Source organism: Danio rerio, chromosome 1, assembly GCF_052040795.2.
Source record: "Danio rerio strain M-AB ecotype USA chromosome 1, GRCz13ab, whole genome shotgun sequence".
NCBI lineage: Eukaryota > Metazoa > Chordata > Actinopteri > Cypriniformes > Danionidae > Danio > Danio rerio.
This window is the reverse complement of record NC_141021.1, coordinates 61,408,479-61,436,115: the sequence shown is the minus strand read 5'-3', so window position 1 is coordinate 61,436,115 and position 27,637 is coordinate 61,408,479. Positions and strand designations below refer to the sequence as shown.

The window sequence follows — 27,637 nt, the reverse complement described above, 5'->3', positions numbered from 1 at the left end:
TCAGCAACCATGAGGTCAAACAATCAAGCTTGCTCTAGAAGAGTTGAGTGGATTCACATCAGTCCTTCCCAAGTGTTATAACAAGTGTGTCCATGGCCCTATCATCTGGATACCATCCACAGTCAAATGAGCAGATGGAGATAAAGGTCCAGAAGACCTTGAACAATTTCTGTGGCCTTTCTGCCTCGGCCACCAGAGCTCAAGAAACAGTTCCTAGGCTAGTCTGACTATGCTCAAAACTCCCTTCATCAGGCAACTTCTAATCTCACTTGCTTATAATATGTACAAAGCCACATTAGGTGAGTACAGTCATGGATCAGTCAGGCTCTCTTCTCAATCACATCACTCACTGTGCCTGGAGATCTACCCACCAGAGACAGCACCTTGTCAACTCCTCAATCAGCCATTACTCACTACATTACAACATTACTTTCCTTCAACATACCTCACTCTGGACAACTTAAAGCCAGTTTATACGTATGTGTCAAGTGCACAAGGTAGGTCCAACATAGCATTCACAAAGTTGCATACTCTTCAGTGTACCATCATGTGCACCGTTCAAAAAACTACACACTGCGACTGCCAACACAGAGCGCAAGATGATATGATTGGTCACATTGGATGCTGTAATGCAGGGGTGTCCACAATCGGTCCTGGAGGGCGAGTGTGCTGGAGAGTTTAGCCCCAACCCCAATCAAACACACCTGAACCAGCTAATCAAGCTCTAACGAGGTATACTAGAAACTTCCAGGCAGGTGTGTTGGAGCTAAGATCGGCAGGACACTGACCCTCATGGCCCGACTTTGGACACCCCTGCTGTAATGAGTGTGGGTGGGCCAAGAGCCGTGGGTGAGGAGCGAGGCTGGTGGTGTAAGTGTTTTTATTAAGTTTATGAATCGATCCTTTTGCTTGACTTATTTAACGATTACATTTGTTCCCATTTCTTTCTTGTTAAAAAGATGTGTGTTTTAACTACAGTAGCTTTGCATGCAGTTCCAGTGTTCACGGACTCTAATAATCACAGCATATAGTGTACCTGCTCGTATTGTTTAAATAAACTTCATGTTCAAATGTTTGACCGCTTTCAGGACACATTAGTGCATGCATCACTGACCCTTCCTGACCAGAGGACGAACTCTCACACTCCCTGATGGACTGATGTTCTGATAATCAGTTTACATTGGTTTGGTTCAGGTTAGTCCTGCAAGTTTTGTGGGTTCACCAACAGAAATCTGGATTACTTTACTTTGCTGTGAGCTAGGCATCATACATCTTCCACTACTGAATAATAACGTTTTACCTAGTGCAAGATTTTGTGCTTTAACCAAGGATGGGTCCGTTCACCAGCTAACAGACACGGTCTTTTCTGATGTTGTGGACAATTTGCCTACATACTCTTGCATAACATGTACATGACCACTAGTTAGTATCTCAACATTATGCAGTGCAGAAGTGACTGAGATGACAGATGCTCTCACTGATCTCTGCTGGAGATGAAGACAGAAGTGAGTGACTTGCGCAACATTTCAGTTCATGCAAAGGATAAACAGTTTTGCAATACAGGTTTAACAGAAAGCAGGAGTCTTACATTTGAATATACACTGTTCAAAAAATAAAGGGAACGCATAAACAACACAATGTAAGTCCAAGTCAATCACACTTCTGTTAACTCAAACTGCACACTTATGAAGCAACACTGATCGACAATCAATTTTGAACGCTGCCGGTGCTTTCACTCCAGTGGTAACATGAGGAGTTTACAACCCACACAAGTGGCTCAGATAGTGCAGCTCATCTGGAATGAGCTGTGGCAAGAAGGCTTGCTGTATCTGTCAGCGTAGTGTCCACAGCATGGAGGCTCTGGACACTACGCTGGCCAAAGCAAAGTCCTAGACTCTGTCCTGTGGAGCTATTGCCTAAGCTCAAGGACGCTATCACCAGTGCTTCACGCCTAAAATGCCCTGATCTCACTATGACCCTCAAAATCCCAGCATGGATCCACCAGGCTCTGTTCTCAACCAATCAAATCACTCACTGTCCCTGGGATTCAATGTGGCTGATTGAGGAGTTGACAAGGTGCAAGTTGTGCTGGAAGTATAAGAAGTACATGCTGTTTATTTCCAGAGCATTTGTAAAGGCAACCTTGATACATTTCTTATTTATCTCATATTCTATATATATATATTACTTTAGGGGGGTTTACCTGTAATGACAGGACAGTGGAGATTTACAGACAGGAAAGTAGAAGGAGCAGAGAAAGCGAAAGGATCGGCCAAAGACTTCGAGACAGGAATTAAACTTTGGTCGCCATGAGCACCTGGGTGATATATGTTGATGCAGTAACCACTAGGCTATTTTTCCCCAGTTGCAAACCTGAATCTTGCTACTACATTCATTTGTACAAACACTAATGTTCATTGTAAAACTCAGTGTCAAAAGGACAAACAGTTCATTTCCTAACATTAGCCACAGAGATATTCTTTTAAATATTATTGCACAACTCAAGAATGAGTATAAAAGAATGATCAACTGTCTCAATAAAGCATTGAGCACTTGAAGGAGATCCAGTGATCTGAACATCTCAGCCTCGGTTGACTACAAAAATGGTGAGTTCAGTTCTTGAGTTCTGCACAGATAATCAATGTAGTTGATTAATGTTGGTGTAACGAGTGTGATTTGCTGATTATGAATGAGGCTGATGATCAGTGCTGTTTCTCTCTCTAGATGACGGTGTTCGTCGTGGCTCTGCTTTCTGTTTTCACGGCGTCTGTTGTCTCTGGATTCAAGCCGTTCGACTGTTCTGATTTCAACAAATCAGAAAACATTGTCAGTGGGGTTTACTCCATCTATCCAGCCGGCGACATTCCTGTCTGGGTTTACTGTCAGATGATTTCAAGTGGGAAAGATGAAGATAAAGGAGGATGGACGGTATGAAATATAAATATAAAGCATAATTAATGATTTCAGCCTTCATTTTGATAAATGCAACCCATCACAGGTGTTTCAGAGACGAATGGACGGCAGTATTAACTTCTATCGACCGTGGGAAGAGTACAAGAGAGGATTCGGGAATGTGGAGGGCGAATACTGGCTGGGTGAGTCTCATTATGGGTCATGACTGAACTTATAACCTTTACTGGATAATCAAGTCACTTCATTTTTCTCTTAAACTTTAATGATATAAAACAAATGTGTCATGTACAGTAAACTGAATATTAATGTAAAATGCTTAAATGTGATGGAGAGCGTTTGATTCTGTTATTAATTGTGGTTTAGCTGCTTAACTTTGTGTCCACAAGACTGAATGCAAGACACAAGCATACAATATGTGAAAGTACAGCTAGAGGATGTTCAATTATGCATGCATGCAGGTTCAGTTTCCAGTTTAGGGATAGAGAAGGGCAATAGAAATACAGTTTGTACAGTTTAAAAACAATAGAAAACATTGAATGTCTCCACAATTCACAAAAACAAATTGTGTGTGTACAGGGCTGGAGAACCTCTACCAGCTGACAAGCCACAAGAAGTTCATGCTGAGAGTGGATCTGGAGGACTTTACTGGAAGGAGAGGTTTCGCTCAGTACTCGTCCTTCTCTGTGGGTTCTGAAGCTGAAGGGTATAAACTGCAGGTTTCTGGATTCACTGATGGAGGAGCAGGTACAACACTTTCTTTCACACTCAAGAAAACTCATTTCTGTTTTTTTTATTGTCCTCATTGATGTTCTTCCTCTCTGCAGGCGACTCACTGTTCTACCACAATGGAAAGAAGTTCAGCACATATGACAAGGACCAAGACACCTATGAAAAGAGCTGCGCCAAACAATTTCTCGGGGCATTTTGGCATGGATCTTGTCATCATGCAAACCCCAATGGTGTGTACTTAGGGGGAGAAGACAAGACCTTGTTTGCCATTGGAAATTTTTGGTACACCTGGAAGAACAATTTTGAAATTGGTATGAAATTCATCACCATGAAGATCAAACCTGTGTCTTAAATATTTACAGACACAAAACAAAAACAACTAAGCAACAACATTAAGGCTTAAGTGTTTAAGTTCTGCTGTCTGCTTACTGTGTTAACAGTCTTTCTTTTTGTTTTGGGTCAATTTTCTCCAAACAAATCAATAATGAATTTGAATAAACTCCTGCAATGAAAGGCATCACGTGTTGATGTGGATTTATTTGTCTCCACAGTGGACATCAGAAACAGTGAATGAGGAAATCAGCTCATATTCAATTAACTTTCCCTATAAATACAATCCTGAATGTGAATAATGAATGCATTTCTCTCAACACACATTTTGCATCATCCAACTGATTTGAAGGTGATAAAATGCTGTAATTCATGAGCACTTGAGTTTACACTGTACTGTAGCCCACGTGACTAACACAACATATTTCAAGATCATTACTAATTATCCCATAATATTATAAAACATTGATTCTATGTACTCTCTGCCTGTTCAATACATCCACTTTTTCTTGATTGTGCAAACATTTAGGGCACATTTCATTTAAAATAATTCAAACAGGAATACATGAACTACATACAAAGTCTATTTGGTGAAAGTAAAACATCTGCACACTTGTGTGTGGACGACCGGCTCATCTTGTGGAAGACCGGCACGTTTCTGAAATTGGGTGTGAAACAGTATTTCCATCAGTGGTTTCCCTCAGTTCCCTCTACCCTCTCTTTATTCACTCCAGACCATCCCCGCCAATTCCCTTTCCATCAAGACCTCCATCACCAAACCATCTGTAGAAACTGCAGAATGTTACTTCCCTTCCAGTGACATGGTTGGGGCTACTGTAAGGGGTAAATTTAGTGTTGGTGTTAATAAAGCACAAGAGGTTGTCATATTCAACACATTAAATCAATCAATCACAAGCCCAGAAGGTTTCTACAGCGCACTTTTCAGCCCGCTCAAGTCCTGCACATTCGAGCTGGCCTCCATTTAATACACAACTCATTTTCTCTTGCCTCCATATTCCTGCATACTTGCCTCATATTCTTCTGCCTCCATTCCTCAGGCCATGAGAAATACACTGAAGATGCCCAATAACAAAGCTACATCTGACCCTCGACTTCCCTGCTGCACTGAGCCTCTTTACATAGCCAAGAAGCATAAAGGACTGACATATTATTAACAGCTCCATCACCAGGCCACTAACCAGCCTGGTTAAAGTGAAACACTAGTCTCTGTCCTGTGGAAGCATTGCCAAATCAACATTGCCAAAATCATTGCTTCATCACTGAACCACTCCTAATACACCCTGATCCCATCAAACCTTTCAAAGTCCCAGCAGCAGGTGAACCCAGCTTATCTTCATCTCTGTGTCATCTTCTCTAAAAAACACTCTTGTGAAGAGGAACTAGAGCAGTATGACATCGGCAACTATAAGGTCATCCCGATCAAACTTGTTCTAGAAGAATGGAGGCACTGTCTGGAAGATTCCCAACAGTCATTCACAGTGTTAACCAACTATAAGAAGTAGTGGCATAGCGCAAAATGCGGAGGCTCCCCTGCAGGGATCACTGACGGGCCCCACAGTTGGGGGGTGGAAGGCGGTTGAGGAGCGGGGAAGGAAGGCGGGTGGAGCGACAACGCGGGGAAGCCTTCACAAACTGAGGAGCGATTACAAACCGAAAGCGGCAAGATCGTCAAGTAGCCAGAAGTCATTCATTTTCAATGAGAACCGGCGGCGAGGAACAGCGCGGCACGTCTTCTCCTGTGTGGGCATCGAGGAGAGTTGAAATCAAGTCATCTTTATGGTATGATGCGGTTCGGCGGCAAGCAATCAGAATGAAGTAGTCCACCGCTTGAAAGGAGTTTGAAGTGAATTTTATACTCTTTAAAGAGGTTATTAGGTGGAAATTGGGGTCAGGGGTTAAACTATTAGGGATCTTGTGTGACAAATGGAGAACAAAGGAAAAAACTGTTGTAAAAGAGTATTTCAGCAGGCCAGAACATCAGTGAGACAGAATTTTTCAGACTGAAATGCTACTGAGGGGTCTCCTGAAAATTCTCCTTTGTTGTCGACAATAAAGTATACTCTTCTGATATTCATAACCTCCAGACTGAGTTTGATTTATGAAGAGAAAAACCGAAAACCACCACAAGTTCAGAGAACACAAACAGGCCTGTGTACTTTGGTTCCGACCACAGTTGTTCCCATGAGTTTGATTATTGCGGTTGCTGGATTTTTAATTATTAAAAATCGCAACGACGTGGGGCCCCCTAATCACGCGGGCCCCCCGTCCGCTACGCCACTGATAATAAGTCTGAATATGGCCCTATCATCTGAATATCATCCACAGTCAAATGACCAGATGGGGGTAGAAGTTCTGGGACAACTGTGCAATTTCTGTGGACTTTCTGCCTCGGCCACCAGAGCTCAGGAAACCCGCTGGGCATAGTCTCTAGGCCTGTCTGACTATGCTCAAAACTCCTTTCATCAGACAACTTCTAATCTCATTTGCCTCCAATATGTACAAAGCCACACTGGGTGTGTATTGTCATGGACCTGCCAGGCTCACTTCATCGCTCACTGTGCCTGGAGATCTAACCATCAGGAACTGCACTTTGACAATCAGCCACATTACTTTCTTCAACATGCCTCTCTCTGGAAAACTTCAGACCAATTTATACTTCTATGTCAAGTGCACAAGGTAGGTCCGGCATTCTGTTCACAGATTCTCTTCACCGTACCCTGATGTGCACTGCTCAGAAAGTGCCACTACACATTGTGACTGCCAACACAGAGCTCAAGATATGATTAGTCGGATTGGGCGCAGTGATGAGTGTGGGTGGGCAAACAGCCGTGGGGTTGGAGTAGGGTTAGGGGTGGGGTTGGGTGTGCTTATTAAAAGGTCTGTAGCATGTCCAGGATCACTAACTCTTTCAGACCAGAGGACGAACTGTCATACTTGCTACTGGACTGACGTTATAATAATGAATTTACATTCACTTGGTTCAGGTTAGTCTTGCAGGTTGTTTGGGTTTGCCAACAGAAAGCTAGGTCACTTTAAAGTGTCTGGTGTGAGCTGGTAACCCTGAGCATTCATCATTTATTGAGTATTGACTTTTTTAACCTGAACTTGTGCATGATTTGGGGCATAAACCTGGGAATGAGACGGGTCCATTCACCAGTTGACCGATAGAAACACAGGATCCATTCTGATGTTCTGGACGATTTGCCAACATACTCTTGCATGACATGTACATGATCACTAGTTAGTATCTCAACACTGCGCAGTGCAGAAGTGACTGAGATGACAGATGCTCTCACTGATAAAAACCTCTGCTGGAGATTAAGACTGAAGTGACTCGACAACTTTGCGAATGTGTTTCTATAATTCAGCTAAAAGTAAAGCAGCATTTTGTCTTTATGTCAGAGGTGTGTTGATTCTGAATTTTCCTGCATGATTGTTTCCAATAAAACAAAAAGCCATTAAATAATAAGAGAAGCATGACATGACACTTTAAGATTCAGTTCATGCAAAGGATGAACAGTTTTGCAATACAGGTTTAACAGAAAGGAGGAGTCTGATATCTAAATCTATTATTTGATACGTTGAAGAACACAAGACTCAACACAAACGGTGAGTTACTGTTTTATTGATTGACTTCTACAACAGAATAATGCAGGAAAATAACCAGAAACAGCAATAATCTGAGTGTTTTTGGGTTTGGTTTACAGAGATCTACTGAGAAGATGGCAGTAAGTTCACATTATAGAGTCTGTTTTTACTTCTGTCATGATGTCGGTGTGATTTGCTGATTATGAATGAGGCTGATGATCAGTGCTGTTTCTCTCTCTAGATGACGGTGTTCGTCGTGGCTCTGCTTTCTGTTTTCACGGCGTCTGTTGTCTCTGGATTCAAGCCGTTCGACTGTTCTGAAATCTACAAATCAGGACAAACAGTCAGTGGGATTTACTCCATCTATCCAGCCGGTGACACTCCTGTCTGGGTTTACTGTGAGATGGTTTCAGATGGGAAAGATGAAGAGAATGGAGGATGGACGGTATGAAATATACATTTTAACAATTATAAATTATTTCAGACTTCTGAATAATAAATGTAATCCATCACAGGTGTTTCAGAGACGAATGGACGGCAGCATTAACTTCTATCAGCCATGGGAAGTGTACAAGAGAGGATTCGGGACCACCGAGGGCGAATACTGGCTGGGTGAGATCTTACATCCATCTGTGTGAATGTTAATGTGCAGTGTCTGGTTCAAGATGTTATTCATGTGTGTGTGTGAACAGAGCTGGAGAACGTCTGCATTAATGTGGTGCATTAGCTCAAGATGCTAACCTCAAACCAGACACCACATGTGTCTGAACACAGTTTTATGCACTTTCATCATATTATTGTCTCTTTTAAACGATTGTGACATTCACTAAAATATAATCACAGCAGGAGCTGATTAACATTTTGTAAAATAAAGCAGAAAAAGAGTGGAAGGTGTGGTGATCTATACACAGAGTTACAAGTGGAGTAATAAGGATGGCTATTGTTTTTACAATCAATCAAAACTAAAAAACACTCTGAGAGGGAAACATTAGCTAAAATATTAACACTGGACTAGACTGGTAAGACAGGGTTAAACAAGCCAATAAAAAAGTTCACTTGCCGTCACATTTGCAGCAGGAAACCCAGACTCATTCTGAAAGCGTAGTCCCGTGGACGTTTCTGGATATTGAGACATGGATCCCGGGAGGAACGAATTTCTGCAGTTTTTGTTTTCACAAATCCACGAGAGGCCACTGTGTTTGCTTTTTTATCTCAAATGTCTCTCACGTGCTGTTCTTACGTAAACCCACCAGATGCCGCTGTCGAATGACCGTCTGTCTGACTGACTGAATGATGGACACAGTTATTACATGAAGATTGTAAATTATGAGGACACTGCTGATGTCCCTACTTCAGAAAAAGGTTATGAACCGTACAGAGTGAGCTTTCTCAGAAAGTAAAACTGCACACAGTTTCCTGTGAGGGTTGGATTTAGGGATAGAGTGGAGCAATATAAAACACAATTTGTACAGAATTAAAACAATAGAAACATATGGAATGTCCTCACAAATGTGTGTGTGTGTGTGTTTGTGTGTGTGTGTGTGTGTGTGTGTGTGTGTGTGTGTGTGTGTGTGTGTGTGTGTGTGTGTGTGTGTGTGTGTGTGAACAGGGCTGGAGAACCTCTACCAGCTGACACGACACAAGAAGTTCATGCTGAGAGTGGATCTGGAGGACTTTGAAGGAAGGAGAGGTTTCGCTCAGTACTCGTCCTTCTCTGTGGGTTCTGAAGCTGAAGGATATAAACTGCAGGTCTCTGGATTCACTGATGGAGGAGCAGGTACAACACTTTCATTCACACTCAAGAAAACTAATGTCTGTTGAGTTATTGTCCTCAATGATGTTCTTCCTCTCTGCAGGAGACTCACTGATCTTCCACAATGGAATGAAGTTCACCACATATGACAAGGACCAAGACAACACTGAAAAGAACTGCGCCAGAATGTTTCTAGGAGGATTTTGGTATAAAGCCTGTCACTATGCAAACCCCAATGGTGTGTACTTAGGGGGAGAAGACAAGACCGTGTTTGCCATTGGAAATGTTTGGTACACCTGGAAGAACAATTTAGATATTGGTATGAAATTCATCACCATGAAGATCAAACCTGTGTCTTAAATGTTTGCAGAAACAAAAATAAAACAAAAATAAGGCTTAGATTTTTACTTTGCTCTGTCTGCTTAGTTTGTTAACAGTCTTTTTGTATTGGGTCATTTATGACCTTTTTAACAAATCATTAACACGTTTGAATAAACTCCTGCAATGAAAGGCATCACGTGTTGATGTGCATTTATTTGTCTCCACAGTGGACATCAGAAACAGTGAATGAGGAAATCAGCTCATATTCAATTAACTTTCCCTATAAATACAAACTTGTATATAAATAATGCATGAGTAATTCATTTTGCATTAACCAGCTGAGTTGCTGATGATGATGAAATTTTGTAATTTAAGAGCACTCTAGTTTACACTATACAAAAGACCTACACGAGCAAGACACAGTATATATATATATATATATATATATATATATATATATATATATATATATATATATATATCAAGGACATAGCTAATGCTCTCTTTAGATAAATATTTCCACATATTTTCTGCCTGTTCACTTTTTTTCTTGACTGTGTAGATATTAAGGGAACATTTTACTGAACAAATTCAAACATGAATACATGAACCACCTACAAAATTTAGTTGATGAAAGAAACAACATCTGCACACTTTATTCAACTTTGCATGGGTCATCTTAATGTTCAATAAACAAATCAATCTCCTTGTTGTGAAGTCCAGCATGTTATTGGTGCATCATAATCCGGCTCATTTTGTGGAAGACCGGCACGTTTCTGAAATTGGGTGTGAAAACAATATTTCCATCAGTGGTTTCCCTCAGTTCCCTCTACCCTCTCTTTATTCATTCCAGACCATCCCCGCCAATTCCCTTTCCATCAAGACCTCCATCACCAAACCATCTGTAGAAACTGCAGAATGTTACTCCCCTTCCAGTGACATGGTTGGGGCTACTGTAAGACTCAAGGATGCATTCGCCAGTGCATCACTCCTAACTCACCCTAATCTCACTACACCTTTCAAAGTCTCAGCAACAGGTTAAACCAGCTCATCTTCATCCCTGTGCCTTTTTCTCTAGAGAGCTGACCCTAGTGAAGATAAATTACAGCAGTATGACATCAGCAACCATGAGGAAACAATCAAGCTTGCTCTAGAAGAGTTGAGTGGATTCACATCAGTCCTTCCCAAGTGTTATAACAAGTGTGACCATGGCCCTATCATCTGGATACCATCCACAGTCAAATGAGCAGATGGAGATAAAGGTCCAGAAGACCTTGAACAATTTCTGTGGCCTTTCTGCCTCGGCCACCAGAGCTCAAGAAACAGTTCCTAGGTTAGTCTGACTGCTCAAAACTCCCTTCATCAGGCAACTTCTAATCTCACTTGCTTATAATATGTACAAAGCCACATTGGGTGAGTACAGTCATGGATCAGCCAGGCTCTCTTCTCAATCACATCACTCACTGTGCCTGGAGATCTACCCACCAGAGACAGCACCTTGTCAACTCCTCAATCAGCCATTACTCACTACATTACAACATTACTTTCCTTCAACATACCTCACTCTGGACAACTTAAAGCCAGTTTATACGTATGTGTCAAGTGCACAAGGTAGGTCCAACATAGCATTCACAAAGTTGCATACTCTTCAGTGTACCATCATGTGCACCGCTCAAAAAACTACACACTGCGACTGCCAACACAGAGCGCAAGATGATATGATTGGTCACATTGGATGCTGTAATGCAGGGGTGTCCACACTCGGTCCTGGAGGGCGAGTGTGCTGGAGAGTTTAGCCCCAACCCCAATCAAACACACCTGAACCAGCTAATCAAGCTCTAACGAGGTATACTAGAAACTTCCAGGCAGGTGTGTTGGAGCTAAGATCGGCAGGACACTGACCCTCATGGCCCGACTTTGGACACCCCTGCTGTAATGAGTGTGAGTGGGCCAAGAGCCGTGGGTGAGGAGCGAGGCTGGTGGTGTAAGTGTTTTTATTAAGTTTATGAATGGATCCTTTTGCTTGACTTATTTAACGATTACATTTGTTCCCATTTCTTTCTTGTTGAAAAGATGTGTGTTTTAACTACAGTAGCTTTGCATGCAGTTCCAGTGTTCACGGACTCTAATAATCACAGCATATAGTGTACCTGCTCGTATTGTTTAAATAAACTTCATGTTCAAATGTTTGACCGCTTTCAGGACACATTAGTGCATGCATCACTGACCCTTCCTGACCAGAGGACGAACTCTCACACTCCCTGATGGACTGATGTTCTGATAGTCAGTTTACATTGGTTTGGTTCAGGTTAGTCCTGCAAGTTTTGTGGGTTCACCAACAGAAATCTGGATTACTTTACTTTGCTGTGAGCTAAGCATCATACATCTTCCACTACTGAATAATAACGTTTTACCTAGTGCAAGATTTTGTGCTTTAACCTAGGATGGGTCCGTTCACCAGCTAACAGACACGGTCTTTTCTGATGTTGTGGACAATTTGCCTACGTACTCTTGCATAACATGTACATGATCACTAGTTAGTATCTCAACATTATGCAGTGCAGAAGTGACTGAGATGACAGATGCTGTCACTGATCTCTGCTGGAGATGAAGACAGAAGTGAGTGACTTGCGCAACATTTCAGTTCATGCAAAGGATAAACAGTTTTGCAATATCGGTTTAACAGAAAGCAGGAGACTTACATTTGAATATACACTGTTCAAAAAATAAAGGGAACGCATAAACAACACAATGTAAGTCCAAGTCAATCACACTTCTGTTAACTCAAACTGCACACTTATGAAGCAACACTGATCGACAATCAATTTTGAACGCTGCCGGTGCTTTCACTCCAGTGGTAACATGAGGAGTTTACAACCCACACAAGTGGCTCAGATAGTGCAGCTCATCCGGAATGAGCTGTGGCAAGAAGGCTTGCTGTATCTGTCAGCGTAGTGTCCACAGCATGGAGGCTCTGGACACTACGCTGGCCAAAGCAAAGTCTTAGTCTCTGTCCTGTGGAGCTATTGCCTAAGCTCAAGGATGTTATCACTAGTGCTTCACGCCTAAAATGCCCTGATCTCACTATGACCCTCAAAATCCCAGCATGGATCCACCAGGCTCTGTTCTCAACCAATCAAATCACTCACTGTCACTGGGATTCAATGTGGCTGATTGAGGAGTTGACAAGGTGCAAGTTGTGCTGGAAGTATAAGAAGTACATGCTGTTTATTTCCAGAGCATTTGTAAAGGCAACCTTGATACATTTTTTATTTATCTCATATTCTATATATATATATATATATATTACTTTAGGGGGGTTTCACCTGTAATGACAGGACAGTGGAGATTTACAGACAGGAAAGTAGAAGGAGCAGAGAAAGTGAAAGGATCGGCCAAAGACTTCGAGACGGGAATTAAACTTAGGTCGCCATGAGCACCTGGGTGATATATGTTGATGCAGTAACCACTAGGCTATTTTTCCCCAGTTGCAAACCTGAATCTTGCTACTACATTCATTTGTACAAACACTAATGTTCATTGTAAAACTCAGTGTCAAAAGGACAAACAGTTCATTTCCTAACATTAGCCACAGAGATATTCTTTTAAATATTATTGCACAACACAAGAATGAGTATAAAAGAATGATCAACTGTCTCAATAAAGCATTGAGCACTTGAAGGAGATCCAGTGATCTGAACATCTCAGCCTCGATTGACTGCAAAAATGGTGAGTTCAGTTCTTGAGTTCTGCACAGATAATCAATGTAGTTGATTAATGTTGGTGTAATGAGTGTGATTTGCTGATTATGAATGAGGCTGATGATCAGTGCTGTTTCTCTCTCTAGATGACGGTGTTCGTCGTGGCTCTGCTTTCTGTTTTCACGGCGTCTGTTGTCTCTGGATTCAAGCCGTTCGACTGTTCTGAAATCTACAAATCAGGACAAACAGTCAGTGGGATTTACTCCATCTATCCAGCCGGCGACACTCCTGTCTGGGTTTACTGTCAGATGATTTCAAGTGGGAAAGATGAAGAGAACGGAGGATGGACGGTATGAAATATAAATATAAAGCATAATTAATGATTTCAGCCTTCATTTTGATAAATGCAACCCATCACAGGTGTTTCAGAGACGAATGGACGGCAGTATTAACTTCTATCGACCGTGGGAAGAGTACAAGAGAGGATTCGGGAATGTGGAGGGCGAATACTGGCTGGGTGAGTCTCATTATGGGTCATGACTGAACTTATAACCTTTACTGGATAATCAAGTCACTTAATTTTTCTCTTAAACTTTAATGATATAAAACAAATGTGTCATGTACAGTAAACTGAATATTAATGTAAAATGCTTAAATGTGATGGAGAGCGTTTGATTCTGTTGTTAATTGTGGTTTAGCTGCTTAACTTTGTGTCCACAAGACTGAATGCAAGACACAAGCATACAATATGTGAAAGGACAGCTAGAGGATGTTCAATTATGCATGCATGCAGGTTCAGTTTCCAGTTTAGGGATAGAGAAGGGCAATAGAAATACAGTTTGTACAGTTTAAAAACAATAGAAAACATTGAATGTCTCCACAATTCACAAAAACAAATTGTGTGTGTGAACAGGGCTGGAGAACCTCTACCAGCTGACACGACACAAGAAGTTCATGCTGAGAGTGGATCTGGAGGACTTTACTGGAAGGAGAGGTTTCGCTCAGTACTCGTCCTTCTCTGTGGGTTCTGAAGCTGAAGGATATAAACTGCAGGTTTCTGGTTTCACTGATGGAGGAGCAGGTACAACACTTTCTTTCACACTCAAGAAAACTCATTTCTGTTTTTTTTATTGTCCTCAATGATGTTCTTCTTCTCTGCAGGCGACTCACTGTTCTACCACAGTGGAATGAAGTTCAGCACATATGACAAGGACCAAGACACCTATGAAAAGAGCTGCGCCAAACAATTTCTCGGGGCATTTTGGCATGGATCTTGTCATCATGCAAACCCCAATGGTGTGTACTTAGGGGGAGAAGACAAGACCTTGTTTGCCATTGGAAATTTTTGGTACACCTGGAAGAACAATTTTGATTTTGGTATGAAATTCATCACCATGAAGATCAAACCTGTGTCTTAAATATTTACAGACACAAAACAAAAACAACAAAGCAACAAAATTAAGGCTTAAATGTTTAAGTTCTGCTGTCTGCTTACTGTGTTAACAGTCTTTCTTTTTGTTTTGTGTCAATTTTCACCAAACAAATCAATAATGAATTTGAATAAACTCCTGCAATGAAAGGCATCACGTGTTGATGTGCATTTATTTGTCTCCACAGTGGACATCAGAAACAGTGAATGAGGAAATCAGCTCATATTCAATTAACTTTCCCTATAAATACAATCCTGAATGTGAATAATGAATGCATTTCTCTCAACACACATTTTGCATCATCCAACTGATTTGAAGGTGATAAAATGCTGTAATTTATGAGCACTTGAGTTTACACTGTACTGTAGCCCACGTGACTAACACAACATATTTCAAGATCATTACTAATTATCCCATAATATTATAAAACATTGCTTCTACGTACTCTCTGCCTGTTCAATACATCCACTTTTTCTTGATTGTGCAAACATTTAGGGCACATTTCATTTAAGATAATTCAAACAGGAATACATGAACTACATACAAAGTCTATTTGGTGAAAGTAAAACATCTGCACACTTATGTGTGGACGACCGGCTCATCTTGTGGAAGACCGGCACGTTTCTGCAATTGGGTGTGAAAACAGTATTTCCATCACTGGTGTCCCTCAGTTCCCTCTACCCTCTCTTTATTCACTCCAGACCATCCTCGCCAATTCCCTTTCCATCAAGACCTCCATCACCAAACCATCTGTAGAAACTGCAGAATGTTACTCCCCTTCCAGTGACATGGTTGGGGCTACTGTAAGGGGTAAATTTAGTGTTGAGGTAGGTGTTAATAAAGCACAAGAGGTTGTCATATTCAACACATTAAATCAATCAATCACAAGCCCAGAAGGTTTCTACAGCGCACTTTTCAGCGACGACGTGGGGCCCCCTAATCACGCGGGCCCCCTGTCCGCTACGCCACTGATAAGAAGTCTGAATATGGCCTTGTCATCTGGATAACATCCACAGTCAAATGACCAGATGGGGGTAGAAGTTCTGGGACAACTGTGCAATTTCTGTGGACTTTCTGCCTCGGCCACCAGAGCTCAGGAAACCCGCTGGGCATAGTCCCTAGGCCTGTCTGACTATGCTCAAAACTCCTTTCATCAGACAACTTCTAATCTCATTTGCCTCCAATATGTACAAAGCCACACTGGGTGTGTATTGTCATGGACCTGCCAGGCTCACTTCATCGCTCACTGTGCCTGGAGATCTAACCATCAGGAACTGCACTTTGACAATCAGCCACATTACTTTCTTCAACATACCCTCTCTCTGGAAAACTTCAGACCAATTTATACTTCTATGTCAAGTGCACAAGGTAGGTCCGGCATTCTGTCACAGAGTTGCACACTCTTCACCGTACCCTGATGTGCACTGCTCAGAAAGTGCCACTACACATTGTGACTGCCAACACAGAGCTCAAGATATGATTAGTCGGATTGGGCGCAGTGATGAGTGTGGGTGGGCAAACAGGCGTGGGGTTGGAGTAGGGTTAGGGGTGGGGTTGGGTGTGCTTATTAAAAGGTCTGTAGCATGTCCAGGATCACTGACTCTTTCAGACCAGAGGACGAACTGTCATACTTGCTACTGGACTGACGTTATAATAATGAATTTACATTCACTTGGTTCAGGTTAGTCTTGCAGGTTGTTCGGGTTTGCCAACAGAAAGCTAGGTCACTTTAAAGTGTCTGGTGTGAGCTGGTAACCCTGAGCATTCATCTTTTATTGAGTATTGACTTTTAACTGAACTTGTGCATGATTTTGGGCATAAACCTGGGAATGAGACGTGTCCATTCACCATTTGACAGACAGACACACAGGGTCCATTCTGATGTTCTGGACGATTTGCCAACATACTCTTGCATGACATGTACATGATCACTAGTCAGTATCTCAACACTGCGCAGTGCAGAAGTGACTGAGATGACAGATGCTCTCACTGATAAAAACCTCTGCTGGAGATGAAGACTGAAGTGACTCGACAACTTTGCGAATGTGTTTCTATAATTCAGCTAAAAGTAAAGCAGCATTTTGTCCTCATGTCAGAGGTGTGTTGATTCTGAATTTTCCTGCATGATTGTTTCCAATAAAACAAAAAGTCATTAAATAATAAGAGAAGCATGACATGACACTTTAAGATTCAGTTCATGTAAAGGATGAACAGTTTTGCAATGTCGGTTTAACAGAAAGGAGGAGTCTGATATCTAAATCTATTATTTGAATCGTTGAAGAACACAAGGCTGAACACAAACAGTGAGTTACTGTTTTATTCCTCATTTACCTCTTCTACAACAGAATAATGCAGGAAAATAACCAGAAACAGCAATAATCTAGTGTTTTTGGGTTTGATTTACAGAGATCTACTGAGAAGATGGCAGTAAGTTCACATTATAGAGTCTGTTTTTACTTCTGTCATGATGTCGGTGTGATTTGCTGATTATGAATGAGGCTGATGATCAGTGCTGTTTCTCTCTCTAGATGACGGTGTTCGTCGTGGCTCTGCTTTCTGTTTTCACGGCGTCTGTTGTCTCTGGATTCAAGCCGTTCGACTGTTCTGAAATCTACAGATCAGGACAAACAGTCAGTGGGATTTACTCCATCTATCCAGCCGGCGACACTCCTGTCTGGGTTTACTGTCAGATGATTTCAGATGGGAAAGATGAAGAGAATGGAGGATGGACGGTATGAAAACATAAATATTAAGAATTATAAATTATTTCAGACTTCAGAATTATAAATGCAACCCATCACAGGTGTTTCAGAGACGAATGGACGGCAGGATTAACTTCTATCAGCCGTGGGAAGTGTACAAGAGAGGATTCGGGACCACCGAGGGCGAATACTGGCTGGGTGAGTCTCATTATATGTTTGAACTTATAACCTTTACTGAAAATAAAATGCCTCTGCAGTACATAAGAACATATCAAATCCATGTGCTGTTTAATTGGTCTGAAAGACTGCCTTAGCTGAATGTAAACATCTGACAAAATGAAGATAGATTTGCTCTAACAGCGTGTCCTATAGTTCTCTGTAAGCCATTAGCATGTGAGTCTAGCTCAGGGATGGGCAAACTTGATCCTCGAGGGCCGGTGTCCCTGCAGAGTTTTGTTCCAACACTAGTCAAACACACCTGAACATGCTAATCAGAGTCTTTAAGATCACAAGTAATCTATAAGCAGGTGTGTATGATTAGAGTTGGAGCTAAACTGTGCAGGACACCGGCCCTCCAGGACCGAGTTTGCACACCCCAAGTCTAGCTAAACTCTTTTGTTACAGATTTGTTGTGCTTGTCCTTTGCAAAGAGTGCAAAAAAAGTGATAAGGTTCGCTTATTTACCAGGTAGCAAAGAATTATGGCCCATATTTGGCATAAATCTGGCCCAGCAGGCATTTATTCGGCACTGGCGTACAGCATGTGGGCCAGACATGACCTGGGTTTGGCAGAGGTGGCACCGTATTTAGGGCGGCACACAATACCTGGACCAGATATCATATGTAATATTTGGGCCAGATTCTAATAACTGATATGTGGGCCGTGTAAGTTTGGCCATGTTTTGACCCACATTTAAATACATTTTTATTATTTTTGAATAAAGGAAAAAAAAATCTACCAATCAGGTCGCTTCGAGAAAAAGCACATCCATAGCGCAGCTAAAAGGCAATGCTTCATGGGTTTATTCATTTCATTGCAGTTGTGACACCAACACATCTGGCCCAGTTCAGGCTCAGTTATGAGTTATTAAATTGGCTGAGACTCGGCTCAGATATGCTCCATGTGAGGCTCTTGTCTGGAAGCCAGACTTGCTTCAGTCATGTACCGTAATTCACTGCGGCACATGGGCCAATCAACAGCTGGTTGTGTGGGCCAGAGCTGGGCTAGAGATATTTTGTTATGTGGGTTGGTACTTTTAAGAGTGGGAATGGACATAAAATGTGCTGAACTATATGCCTTAGTGGAAGTGGGCCATAAGTTCATGCTTTGTTTTTTGTGTCCTGTTTTTTCCTCGTGTTTCACTGCTTCCTTTGAATTCTTCCCGGGTTTGTTCCTCATTTCTCCGGTGTTTCAGTATTCTGTACAATTTGTGTAATAAATAGACGTTTGAACTGGATTCAGATGCTGCTTGACTCTTGAGTTCACCTCCATGACAAATATGCAGTGATTGGTTCAACATGTTCTTTGTGTGTGTGTGTGTGTGTGTGTGTGTGTGTGTGTGTGTGTGAACAGGGCTGGAGAACCTCTACCAGCTGACACGACACAAGAAGTTCATGCTGAGAGTGGATCTGGAGGACTTTGAAGGAAGGAGAGGTTTCGCTCAGTACTCGTCCTTCTCTGTGGGTTGTGAATGTGAAGGATATAGACTGCAGGTTTCTGGCTTTACTGATGGAGGAGCAGGTACAACACTTTCATTCACACTCATGATAACTCATTCCTGTTAAGTTAATGTCCTCAATTATGACTTTTGTCCACAGGCGACTCTTTGACTGATCACAATGACCATAAGTTCTCAACCTTTGACAAAGATCAAGACGCCTATGGAGATAACTGTGCCCAAGAGTTTTTAGGGGCATTTTGGTTCAAATACTGTCACAACACAAACCCCAATGGTGTGTATTTATGGGGAGAAGATGACACACATTTCGGCATTGGTGTGGTGTGGTCAACCTGGAAGGGCAGTTTCAGCGTCAGCATGAAATCTCTCAGCTTGATGATCAAACCCAAGTCTTAGAAACAGTGAACATCTAAAACAGTTTAATGGTTAGCCACATGTTCTTAACTATGCTACTCAGCAAAACAATAAACCATTAAAATGATTTATCTTCTGCATGTTAGTGCATTTTTTTGACAAAGAATTATTCAGTTTTGTTAATCTTTAACTAAAATTTGACCATCTGCTTCCCCTCTGACATGGCTGTCCTCTGATGATTCTGATTGGGCGAAATATGCTTAGCCACACCCCTCCAACCATTAGTTTGCTTAAAGTTAAAATCAGAGGCGTGACTCAAAATAATCTCCCGCTCCTTCCCAATATTCTATTTCAGTTGGAAATGCGTCATCATACTGAAATACAAATGTTACGTTAGAGTTCATTTTATTTTATTGAAAGTGTTAATCCTAAAAGAAGTTCAGATACATCCACTTCAAACGGCAGGGCAGTACTTGATTTTTTTCTTTGGGAGTGGACTTCCCAAAGAAGATTGTTCAGAGAAGGGCATTTACAAACAAAATGTAGTAAGATTGGACAATTTCAGACCAGAAACGAGACACACACTTATAGCCTCGCACCAGAAATACTGATAGAGGAAGAGAGTTTGTGGTATTTGACTAAATTTTATGAGGGCAAATGAACTTTTACTTTTTAAGTGCACAGACACATTGTTTACACAAAGCACTCTTCATATAAAAATTAGAGTCAATTTCCAGTCTAGTTTACTTCATGTATGTTGAAATTATTTGTAAAGATTATTTGATTCAACTTTAACAATTAAAAGCAGCAAAATCTTTTGTGAAATGTGCTCGTCCTCTGTGTTGACCAACAGAGGGCGCTGTCAGAACAGCTTCATGTTTTCTTGTTTTTCATACATAAACACACACACCAGGCCTCACTAGAGTCAACTGAACTGCAGCTTTATAGAGGCACTCTGTATTATCACACCTTTGTATTATGTTTAATATACTGGCAGCTTTACACTCTTTAAAATAAAAATGAAATGTTTGGTGCATTACACAGACTATTTACTTACTTTGCTCAACTGTTTACAAGATTTGGTTTCCACTTCTGTAACATTAATCTGAATTTACATTCAATCCTGAGGAAATTGTGAATTTCAGAGGCTTGTTTCAAATAGGATTAGGGTTATTCAGATATTCAGACACCTTGCTGTGTGATATTTTCTCTAGATCATCTTGGAGATGTTTCTACACAGATTTGGAGTACACTACAGCAAATCGTACATTGTTTTGGAAATTCACTCCGGCCAACAGTATGTAGGTTTCAAGAGTTCACACTTAGCTGATGATTGATAATAAAGCATGTTTGGCATGCTGTGCCAGGAGAGAGCCCTGAGCTTAGACTATGCTTGAGCACGGGGCTCCCTCCCGTTTGAAGGGTGAGGGGAGAGATTGAGCTCAGGTGGGTCTCGAGAACTCCTCCAGTTGTGTACTGCTGAGATATATCTGATTAAGAGTTGCCTTAGGATGCTATTTTGAAGTAGTCAATTTACTTGTGTATGTCTTTGTATGGTGGGAGGAATCTGGAGAACCTGGGGAAAACCCACGCAAACATGGGAAGAACATGCAAACTCCGTACAGAAACACTGGAGGTGCCTGAACCAGTGGCGTTCTTGCTGTGAGGCAACAGTGCTACCCACTGGGCCGGCGTGCCGCCCTATCAGAGATGGGGAGAAGTGGGGGTGGAAGGGGGGATTCTTCAAGACGAAGATGAGAGGTGTAGAAAGCTCTGGTTATTAATAGTGTGTCGGTATTCATCTGATTGGTGCAGATGTACGGAGCTAATGCAGCACCAGCTGTGTTCAATCATTAGCATGTGATCCTCTCGAAATTAGTTTATAAATAAACCCCACTTAAGTCTATATAAATGTCAAATGTATAAAGGGGACTGCATTGAAACGCAGATCTGAAAATCACTGCAAAGCTTCTTTATAATGGGGTTCATTGCGAATTCCCGACATGTTTAAGCGTAAACATAAGATTAATTCAGCATGAATATGTCCACAAGCACCATGTGTTCAACCAACTCAAAAATAAATAAAAGGTAGTTCACGCTGTTTGTTTTAACTCAGTCTTGCTGGCAAACTGAGACTGAACTAATATTTTACATCCTTCAATGGTGTTATAATCTTGGTTTGCCTGTGTATTTTTACAACTTTGGCTCAATTATAGATCCTGTGAGTTCTGGCTTAAGGTGCGATTATATGAACAATCATCCTCTTGTGCATTGTTGAGGTGTGATATTTACCATGTAAGATGACATCATTGTTGAATTAGAACTTGTTTTTCTTCATTGCATTTACACCCAGTTATTATTCAGGATGTTTAATGCCTGTCCTCCTCCACCAGCTCCTACCACCTCCCTATCAGCTGAGGATTTGACCTCCTTTAATAAGCAAAAAAACACTCACTTATTTTGTCTGTTTGATTACATGTCAGCATCAGTTTTGGGACTAAAAATGTGGAAGTTTTTGCAAATGTCACCTTTTTCATTGTCATGTAAACCACGAAAGCGAGTGTATGAAAAGTCTATGAAAAAGTCTGCTGCGTCATGTGCACACATGGTTTGTGCAACGTGGAATGTAGATTAAAGGCAAGTGCGAACAAACACACAACAATGCTGAAGAAAGTGAAGCGTTTTCTAGACACAAACACATTGTCATTTATTTTTCAGAAATTAAACAAGTTTTTAAAAAGCAAGGTAATCTGTCAATGGGCTATGTAAAACAATCTGGGTTTTGTCAACATATCAACATTGTTTTCTAGTCAAAATATTTTTACAAATCTTAAATCAAGAAGCATTTTCTAGAATACTGTAAAAATATTGTCTTGTTTTCAGAGAGTTTTTCAGGGTAAGCAAAATAAAAATAACAGCATTATTTTGCTTACCCCCTTTGCTATCGAGTGACTGATGCTGTTGGTTTGATGTCACTGACATTCAATTCTTCATTTTATTAAAGTAGTCTGAAGCAACATGTAATTTTACTCTTTACATCCAATACCCTGGGAACAGACAGAGCAAACTGTGGAGAAAACCTTCCCTGAGAACAATGGATGGCAGACACCTGATCATCTGAGATGACCAAGATCACAATCAAATATTATTCGATCGAAACATTTACAAAGTTTTGTTTGACTATGAATTATCTGACAAGTCTGTGTTTGTCCAGGATGTGTTGTCGGGAGAAAAGGGCATCTGTATGTCCCTCTTACCAGTCAGTTGTGTTGTAGGGATAATCGTAAATGGTCTGGATGTAGTGTATGATTTATTCAATTAAATGGATTGGTTTTGTACGCAATACAAAATATCTATACTGCAATTTGTTTGACTGGCTGTAGCATTATGGTGATCCTTGTAATTAGAATGTACCTTTAATGTAAAAAACGTAATATCTTCATGGCTAACAAATGCAGAATAAAGCCTGGTTTATACTTCTGCATCAAGTGACCGGCGTAACTCACGGCGCATGCAACACGCGTAGCATTCATACTTCTGCTGCTGTCTCTGTTGGTCTGCATTAACACTTCTGAAACACTAGTTGGCAGTGAGGTGTAAATGTTCCTCAGTGTCGAGTTTCTTCGCTGCTGTTTTGTTTGTTCTGAACGCTTCCGGGATGTTCAAGTGGCTCAAACTCGCTCATTTTGAGGCAGGAACCGGCGGACGTGCAACAACTTCAACCATGAGGTAAACACAAAACAAAACTTTCCATCCGGAGCTCCTTCACAGGACTCCACACTTGTAAACAATCGCTCCTTTGGGCTCGCATGGCTATCGGTCCCGCCCAGACTCGTCAGCATTACCAAGCCGACCAATCACAGAGCTTGTGCTACGCGTCATTGTGATGTGTAGTTACATTTTTTGAGAGGTGCACGTCAGCGACGCCGACAGCCACGGAGAGGGCTATGCATCCACGGGTAGGCTGTGCCATAGTATACACGTGCGCTTGACGAAGAAGTACAAATCAGCCTTTACTGTCAAAGATGTTTCTGTTTCTTTAAAGGACGGCTGTCTATTAACCCTTTAGAGGGCACTATAAAAACCCTGGAGTGCTACTTAGGGACAACTTTCATGACTTAAACATTTATATTGTTTTGCCCAATGTTAAAGACGTTAACATATATGGTTCTTTCCCTAACAAAGGGTCAACCTTTCCTAATCACCGTTGGATTCCATTGGACAATGGCAGATATGTTTTATTTTTTTAATTTAAACAACTTCCATTAACATTATGATGGCAATTTAATTCAATTGGACCTATGATTTAGTATATTTTAAAAGCTGATTTGTTGCTTAGTGAAATTTTAGCTACAAAAAGGTCCTGTCAACATTGGGATGTGAAAATAAGGGATATGCCCACCATAATAAGGGACGTCCCCTTAAAAAAAATCCCCAAATTACTATGTTCAATTTGAGCTGTTTTATTGTAAATAAACAGTTAAACGGTCAGTAATATGTCTTACAATTATTATTAACAAAAGAAAAATAAATATACACATTAGCAGCAAATACATTAGCAAACAATTCAGCTTATTAAAATTAATAGCTATTATAATGAAATAGAATCAAGCTATCAAACTCTTTAGTCGTTTCTCTACTGTATAACTTACACATTCTGATTAAGAAGCAACAGATGAATCTCTCATTTATTAAGATATTTATTTACTTCAAATAAAAGGTGTCACTTTAAAAATGCACACACATTATAATGAAAGCATTCGACTGCTTTGCAAACATTTTATGCTTATCTAAGACAAAATTAGTTGTGTTTGGAAAAAAAAAACACCAAGATCGACATCCTTATATGTTATTATTATTAATTATGTGTGTATGTCTGTTTTAACACGCACCCAAAAGCCAGACTTTCTCTCCTGTACAGAATCTGTTTGGGAAACAGCGTCTGTTTATCACTATGAAGCACATCAGCTGACCGTCATGCACCATTATATGACTGGTTTGAGAATTGTATAGGACGGGCGACGGCACCTGTAACCAAACGGAAATGGAATCACACCGTTTTTAATATTTATTTATAAGTGTTTTCATTCCTAAACAAAGCGAAATCACAGAAGACTCATGTTTTGGAGCAAGGCGCGACCCCTGGTGGTTCGGAGGTATGGGTTGTGTATAGGGAGGCTCGGCTGTTCAGAGAAAGACTGAAAATACGGGAGAAATACGGGAAAATACCTTTGCGGGATGATAGCGGGATAGAACCGTAAAATACGAGAGAATCCAAGTAAAAACGGGAGGGTTGACAGGTATGAAAGGTGGGACGCTCAAGTTGAAGCGATACTTATTAAAAGCATCCCGACATGACAAAAACTTCCATTTGAGAATAACAAGAATATAAGTGTAAGCAATTTGAGGCCAAGGCATTTAAATCAGTCAAACAGCACAGGAAACATTAATGAAATTCGACATTATCAAAGAAACTAAATATGAACTGACAATTCATTGTGATGAAGCCTACAGAAATGTGTATCTGTGTACAATATCGTCTGGATTTGTATTTACTTCACAACAGAAAGTGTGTCTGTCAACGCATATTTGACTTGGATAATGCATTACAGGTATCAGTTTTAATTTGCACACAAAATGTGTTTTTCTAAAGTAAACGTGTGCTGTAACAGAGGAGGAGCCCGAGATTCAGGCAGATATAAAGAGTGTGTTAGTTTGATTGAACAACACAAACGGTGAGTTACTGCTGCTACTTACATTAATCTTTTCAAATATAATGTCTTCTTGAACCTTTTTGTATTATTTTCATCCAGATAAAACAGATTTCAACTGTGATCACCTGTGGAGAGTTCATGATGGCAGTAAGTTAATAAATAACTCTATATTCCAAGACAGGCTGATTGGGAATGTGTGCCCAGGGCTACATATTTGAGAACTATATGTGTCCTGATCTACGTATGGCTGCGTTTGTGTGTAAAACGAACACTACAGGTAAGTATGACGCCACTTTTGTGTCTTTTTTCCACTTTTGTGTCTTTTTGCGTTACACCATTCACAAATGGGATTAGATTTGGGATTGTATTTTCAAGTTCAGCGAAGGACTGTTCCAGAGACCAGGTAAAATGAAAAAACAAAAACCAATTAACAAGAGGGCAGTGAAATTATGGTAAAAGTGTGCAGCTGCGATTACTTTTCTCGTCTAGTTTGTGGTTGGGCGTCCTCTGGTGCATTTGTGAAAACAAAAACTGCAAGCAGACATAGCTTAGAGAACATATTTCCCAGATCTCAAATATGTAGCCCTGGGAACGTATCTCCAATGAGCCAGGGTTACTATCGTCCTTTATATTCCTGCATGTTTTCCACCTCATTCAGTGTAATGCTCATCTATTCCTCTCCTGTGTAGTCGATGGTGTTTTTGGTGGCTCTTCTCTCGGTTGTTCTGGTGAATGGATGCAGTGAGGATGAAGACTCGCCTGTCGACTGTTCTGACCTTAAAAAAGCAGGACAAACTCTGAGTGGGGTTTACACCATTCATCCAGCCGGGGAAACTCCAGTCTGGGTTTACTGTCAGATGGTCTCAGATGGGAAAGATGAAGATAATGGAGGATGGACGGTACGAGTGTGACTATTAATCAAACACTCATCAGAACACATATAATGAATAATATATATTGTATATAAACCCATCACAGGTGTTTCAGAGGAGGATGGACGGCAGTGTGAATTTCTATCGGCCATGGAGAGACTACAAGAGAGGATTCGGGAATGTGGAGGGAGAATACTGGCTGGGTGAGATCTGACATCCGTCTGTGGGTGTTCATGTCCAGTGATTGGTTCAACATGTTTTTCACGTGTGTGTGTGTGTGTGTTTGTGTGTGTGTGTGTGTGAACAGGGCTGGAGAACCTCCACCAGCTGACACGCAACAAGAAGTTCATGCTAAGAGTGGATCTGGAGGACTTTACTGGAAGGAAAGGTTTCGCTCAGTACTCGTCCTTCTCTGTGGGTTGTGAAACCGATGGCTATAAACTGCAGGTTTCTGGATTCAAGGATGGAGGAGCAGGAGGTTTCCCACGTTCATTCCCATTTCATTAACAGTTGAGTAAACATACACATGAAGTTCTTAATGTTCTTCTTCTCTGCAGGTGACTCTCTGGCTGACCACAATGGAATGAAGTTTAGCACTTTTGACAAGGACCAGGACACCTATGACAAGAGCTGCGCCAGACTTTATCTTGGGGGATTTTGGTATGGATCCTGTCACCGTACAAACCCCAATGGTGTGTACTTGTGGGGAGAAGATGCCACCATTTTTGCCATTGGAAACGTTTGGTACGCCTGGAAGAGCAATTATGGGATTGGTATGAAATCCATCACCATGAAGATAAAGCCGGTGTCTTAAATGTTTGAAGAAACTAACAACACAACGATGACATTAAGGTTCAAGGGTTTCCCTTTCTCTGTCAGTGATGAAACGTAGTAAACTGTGTAGTAAATCAATCATTGTTTTCTTCTATTTTGGGTCACTTTAACCTGTTAGCCAGCACTCAATTTTGGGGATTTACACCTAGCTAACTTTAAATAGGAACAGTTCCTGACTCCAGTAAGCTACAAACACAAATGATGTATCATTGGAAAGAAGACACTTTGAGCTTTACTGTTGGTGCAGTGTTCACTATTTGTTTTTCATATAGAAACGCAGGAAAATATTAATGTAATGTCCTGGAAAAATATGACTTGAAAGCCAAGTATTTCATGTGTTTATATTTTAAATTTGATGACGAAAGCATGCGAAATGAGATTTCTGTAAAAATGTCAATGTCCTTCTCTCCCTCACCGTCAGAGGCACTTTCTCAAAAATATCTTCCCAAAGCTAAAACATTTACAGTTGCTGAATGATTTGGTCTACATTCACAGTTTATGTATTATTGGAAAGAAGACACTCTGGGCTTTATTATCCATCATCTAGTGTTTATAATGCTCAACCTGAAAAAATGTTATGGATGCTTAAACTCACTAAATCTGAAATGATTGAGTCTATAATCGTCAATAAACTCCAGCAATAAAAGGCATTTCTGTGTCAGTGTGCATGTGTTCGTCTCCACAGTGGACATCTGAA

At 40.9% G+C, this 27,637-nt stretch overlaps 5 protein-coding genes across 10 annotated transcripts; all 5 read left to right on the top strand.

Moving 5' to 3' along the window:
* The first annotated feature begins 2,541 nt into the window (after positions 1-2,541).
* Positions 2,542-4,159, top strand: LOC147847114 (microfibril-associated glycoprotein 4-like). Its single transcript, XM_087238315.1, has 5 exons — positions 2,542-2,606; positions 2,725-2,928; positions 2,999-3,095; positions 3,490-3,657; positions 3,738-4,159. The coding sequence occupies exons 1-5, from the start codon at positions 2,604-2,606 to the stop codon at positions 3,992-3,994; spliced, it is 729 nt and encodes a 242-aa protein (XP_087094441.1). The 5' UTR covers positions 2,542-2,603; the 3' UTR covers positions 3,995-4,159.
* A 2,992-nt stretch (positions 4,160-7,151) lies between these two features.
* LOC147847113 (microfibril-associated glycoprotein 4-like) lies at positions 7,152-9,848 on the top strand. Of its 3 annotated transcripts, XM_087238301.1 has the most exons (7): positions 7,152-7,344; positions 7,488-7,602; positions 7,701-7,721; positions 7,823-8,026; positions 8,097-8,193; positions 9,191-9,358; positions 9,438-9,848. In XM_087238301.1, exons 3-7 carry the CDS (start codon positions 7,716-7,718, stop codon positions 9,692-9,694), a joined length of 732 nt encoding a protein of 243 aa, XP_087094427.1. In that variant the 5' UTR covers positions 7,152-7,344; positions 7,488-7,602; positions 7,701-7,715; the 3' UTR covers positions 9,695-9,848. The 3 variants fall into 3 exon arrangements, with proteins under 3 accessions (XP_087094427.1, XP_087094426.1, XP_087094428.1); XM_087238300.1 differs by lacking the exon at positions 7,152-7,344 and having other exon boundaries at positions 7,586-7,721; XM_087238302.1 differs by lacking the exons at positions 7,152-7,344; positions 7,488-7,602; positions 7,701-7,721 and having other exon boundaries at positions 8,097-8,977; positions 9,023-9,358.
* A 3,471-nt stretch (positions 9,849-13,319) lies between these two features.
* LOC147847112 (microfibril-associated glycoprotein 4-like) lies at positions 13,320-14,939 on the top strand. The gene is made up of 5 exons (XM_087238314.1): positions 13,320-13,384; positions 13,503-13,706; positions 13,777-13,873; positions 14,270-14,437; positions 14,518-14,939. The coding sequence occupies exons 1-5, from the start codon at positions 13,382-13,384 to the stop codon at positions 14,772-14,774; spliced, it is 729 nt and encodes a 242-aa protein (XP_087094440.1). The 5' UTR covers positions 13,320-13,381; the 3' UTR covers positions 14,775-14,939.
* Positions 14,940-16,827: 1,888 nt separating this feature from the next.
* LOC141375032 (microfibril-associated glycoprotein 4-like) lies at positions 16,828-20,559 on the top strand. 2 transcript variants are annotated; one of them, XM_087238308.1, is made up of 6 exons: positions 16,828-17,089; positions 17,193-17,213; positions 17,315-17,518; positions 17,590-17,686; positions 19,061-19,228; positions 19,306-20,559. In XM_087238308.1, exons 2-6 carry the CDS (start codon positions 17,208-17,210, stop codon positions 19,560-19,562), a joined length of 732 nt encoding a protein of 243 aa, XP_087094434.1. In that variant the 5' UTR covers positions 16,828-17,089; positions 17,193-17,207; the 3' UTR covers positions 19,563-20,559. The 2 variants fall into 2 exon arrangements, with proteins under 2 accessions (XP_087094434.1, XP_087094433.1); XM_087238307.1 differs by having other exon boundaries at positions 17,069-17,213.
* Positions 20,560-23,108: 2,549 nt separating this feature from the next.
* On the top strand, positions 23,109-27,590 carry LOC141375416 (microfibril-associated glycoprotein 4-like). Of its 3 annotated transcripts, none has more exons than XM_087238292.1 (7): positions 23,858-24,007; positions 25,174-25,255; positions 25,334-25,381; positions 25,924-26,133; positions 26,213-26,309; positions 26,414-26,584; positions 26,664-27,590. In XM_087238292.1, the coding sequence occupies exons 3-7, from the start codon at positions 25,373-25,375 to the stop codon at positions 26,918-26,920; spliced, it is 744 nt and encodes a 247-aa protein (XP_087094418.1). In that variant the 5' UTR covers positions 23,858-24,007; positions 25,174-25,255; positions 25,334-25,372; the 3' UTR covers positions 26,921-27,590. The 3 variants fall into 3 exon arrangements, with proteins under 3 accessions (XP_087094417.1, XP_087094418.1, XP_087094419.1); XM_087238293.1 differs by lacking the exon at positions 23,858-24,007 and adding an exon at positions 24,081-24,240; XM_087238291.1 differs by lacking the exons at positions 23,858-24,007; positions 25,174-25,255 and adding an exon at positions 23,109-23,249.
* Positions 27,591-27,637: the final 47 nt, after the last annotated feature.

What these genes read in the sequence shown, in the direction of transcription:
- LOC147847114 (XM_087238315.1), top strand. An exon ending in GGAGGGCGAATACTGGCTGG is followed by an intron (nt 3,096 to 3,489) that starts GTGAGTCTCATT and finishes GTGTGTGTACAG; the next exon opens with GGCTGGAGAACCTCTACCAG. An exon ending in ATTCACTGATGGAGGAGCAG is followed by an intron (nt 3,658 to 3,737) that starts GTACAACACTTT and finishes TCCTCTCTGCAG; the next exon opens with GCGACTCACTGTTCTACCAC.
- LOC147847113 (XM_087238301.1), top strand. An exon ending in AAGAGAATGGAGGATGGACG is followed by an intron (nt 8,027 to 8,096) that starts GTATGAAATATA and finishes AATCCATCACAG; the next exon opens with GTGTTTCAGAGACGAATGGA. An exon ending in ATTCACTGATGGAGGAGCAG is followed by an intron (nt 9,359 to 9,437) that starts GTACAACACTTT and finishes TCCTCTCTGCAG; the next exon opens with GAGACTCACTGATCTTCCAC.
- LOC147847112 (XM_087238314.1), top strand. An exon ending in AAGAGAACGGAGGATGGACG is followed by an intron (nt 13,707 to 13,776) that starts GTATGAAATATA and finishes AACCCATCACAG; the next exon opens with GTGTTTCAGAGACGAATGGA. An exon ending in GGAGGGCGAATACTGGCTGG is followed by an intron (nt 13,874 to 14,269) that starts GTGAGTCTCATT and finishes GTGTGTGAACAG; the next exon opens with GGCTGGAGAACCTCTACCAG.
- LOC141375032 (XM_087238308.1), top strand. An exon ending in CGAGGGCGAATACTGGCTGG is followed by an intron (nt 17,687 to 19,060) that starts GTGAGTCTCATT and finishes GTGTGTGAACAG; the next exon opens with GGCTGGAGAACCTCTACCAG. An exon ending in CTTTACTGATGGAGGAGCAG is followed by an intron (nt 19,229 to 19,305) that starts GTACAACACTTT and finishes TTTTGTCCACAG; the next exon opens with GCGACTCTTTGACTGATCAC.
- LOC141375416 (XM_087238291.1), top strand. An exon ending in AAGATAATGGAGGATGGACG is followed by an intron (nt 26,134 to 26,212) that starts GTACGAGTGTGA and finishes AACCCATCACAG; the next exon opens with GTGTTTCAGAGGAGGATGGA. An exon ending in CAAGGATGGAGGAGCAGGAG is followed by an intron (nt 26,585 to 26,663) that starts GTTTCCCACGTT and finishes TCTTCTCTGCAG; the next exon opens with GTGACTCTCTGGCTGACCAC.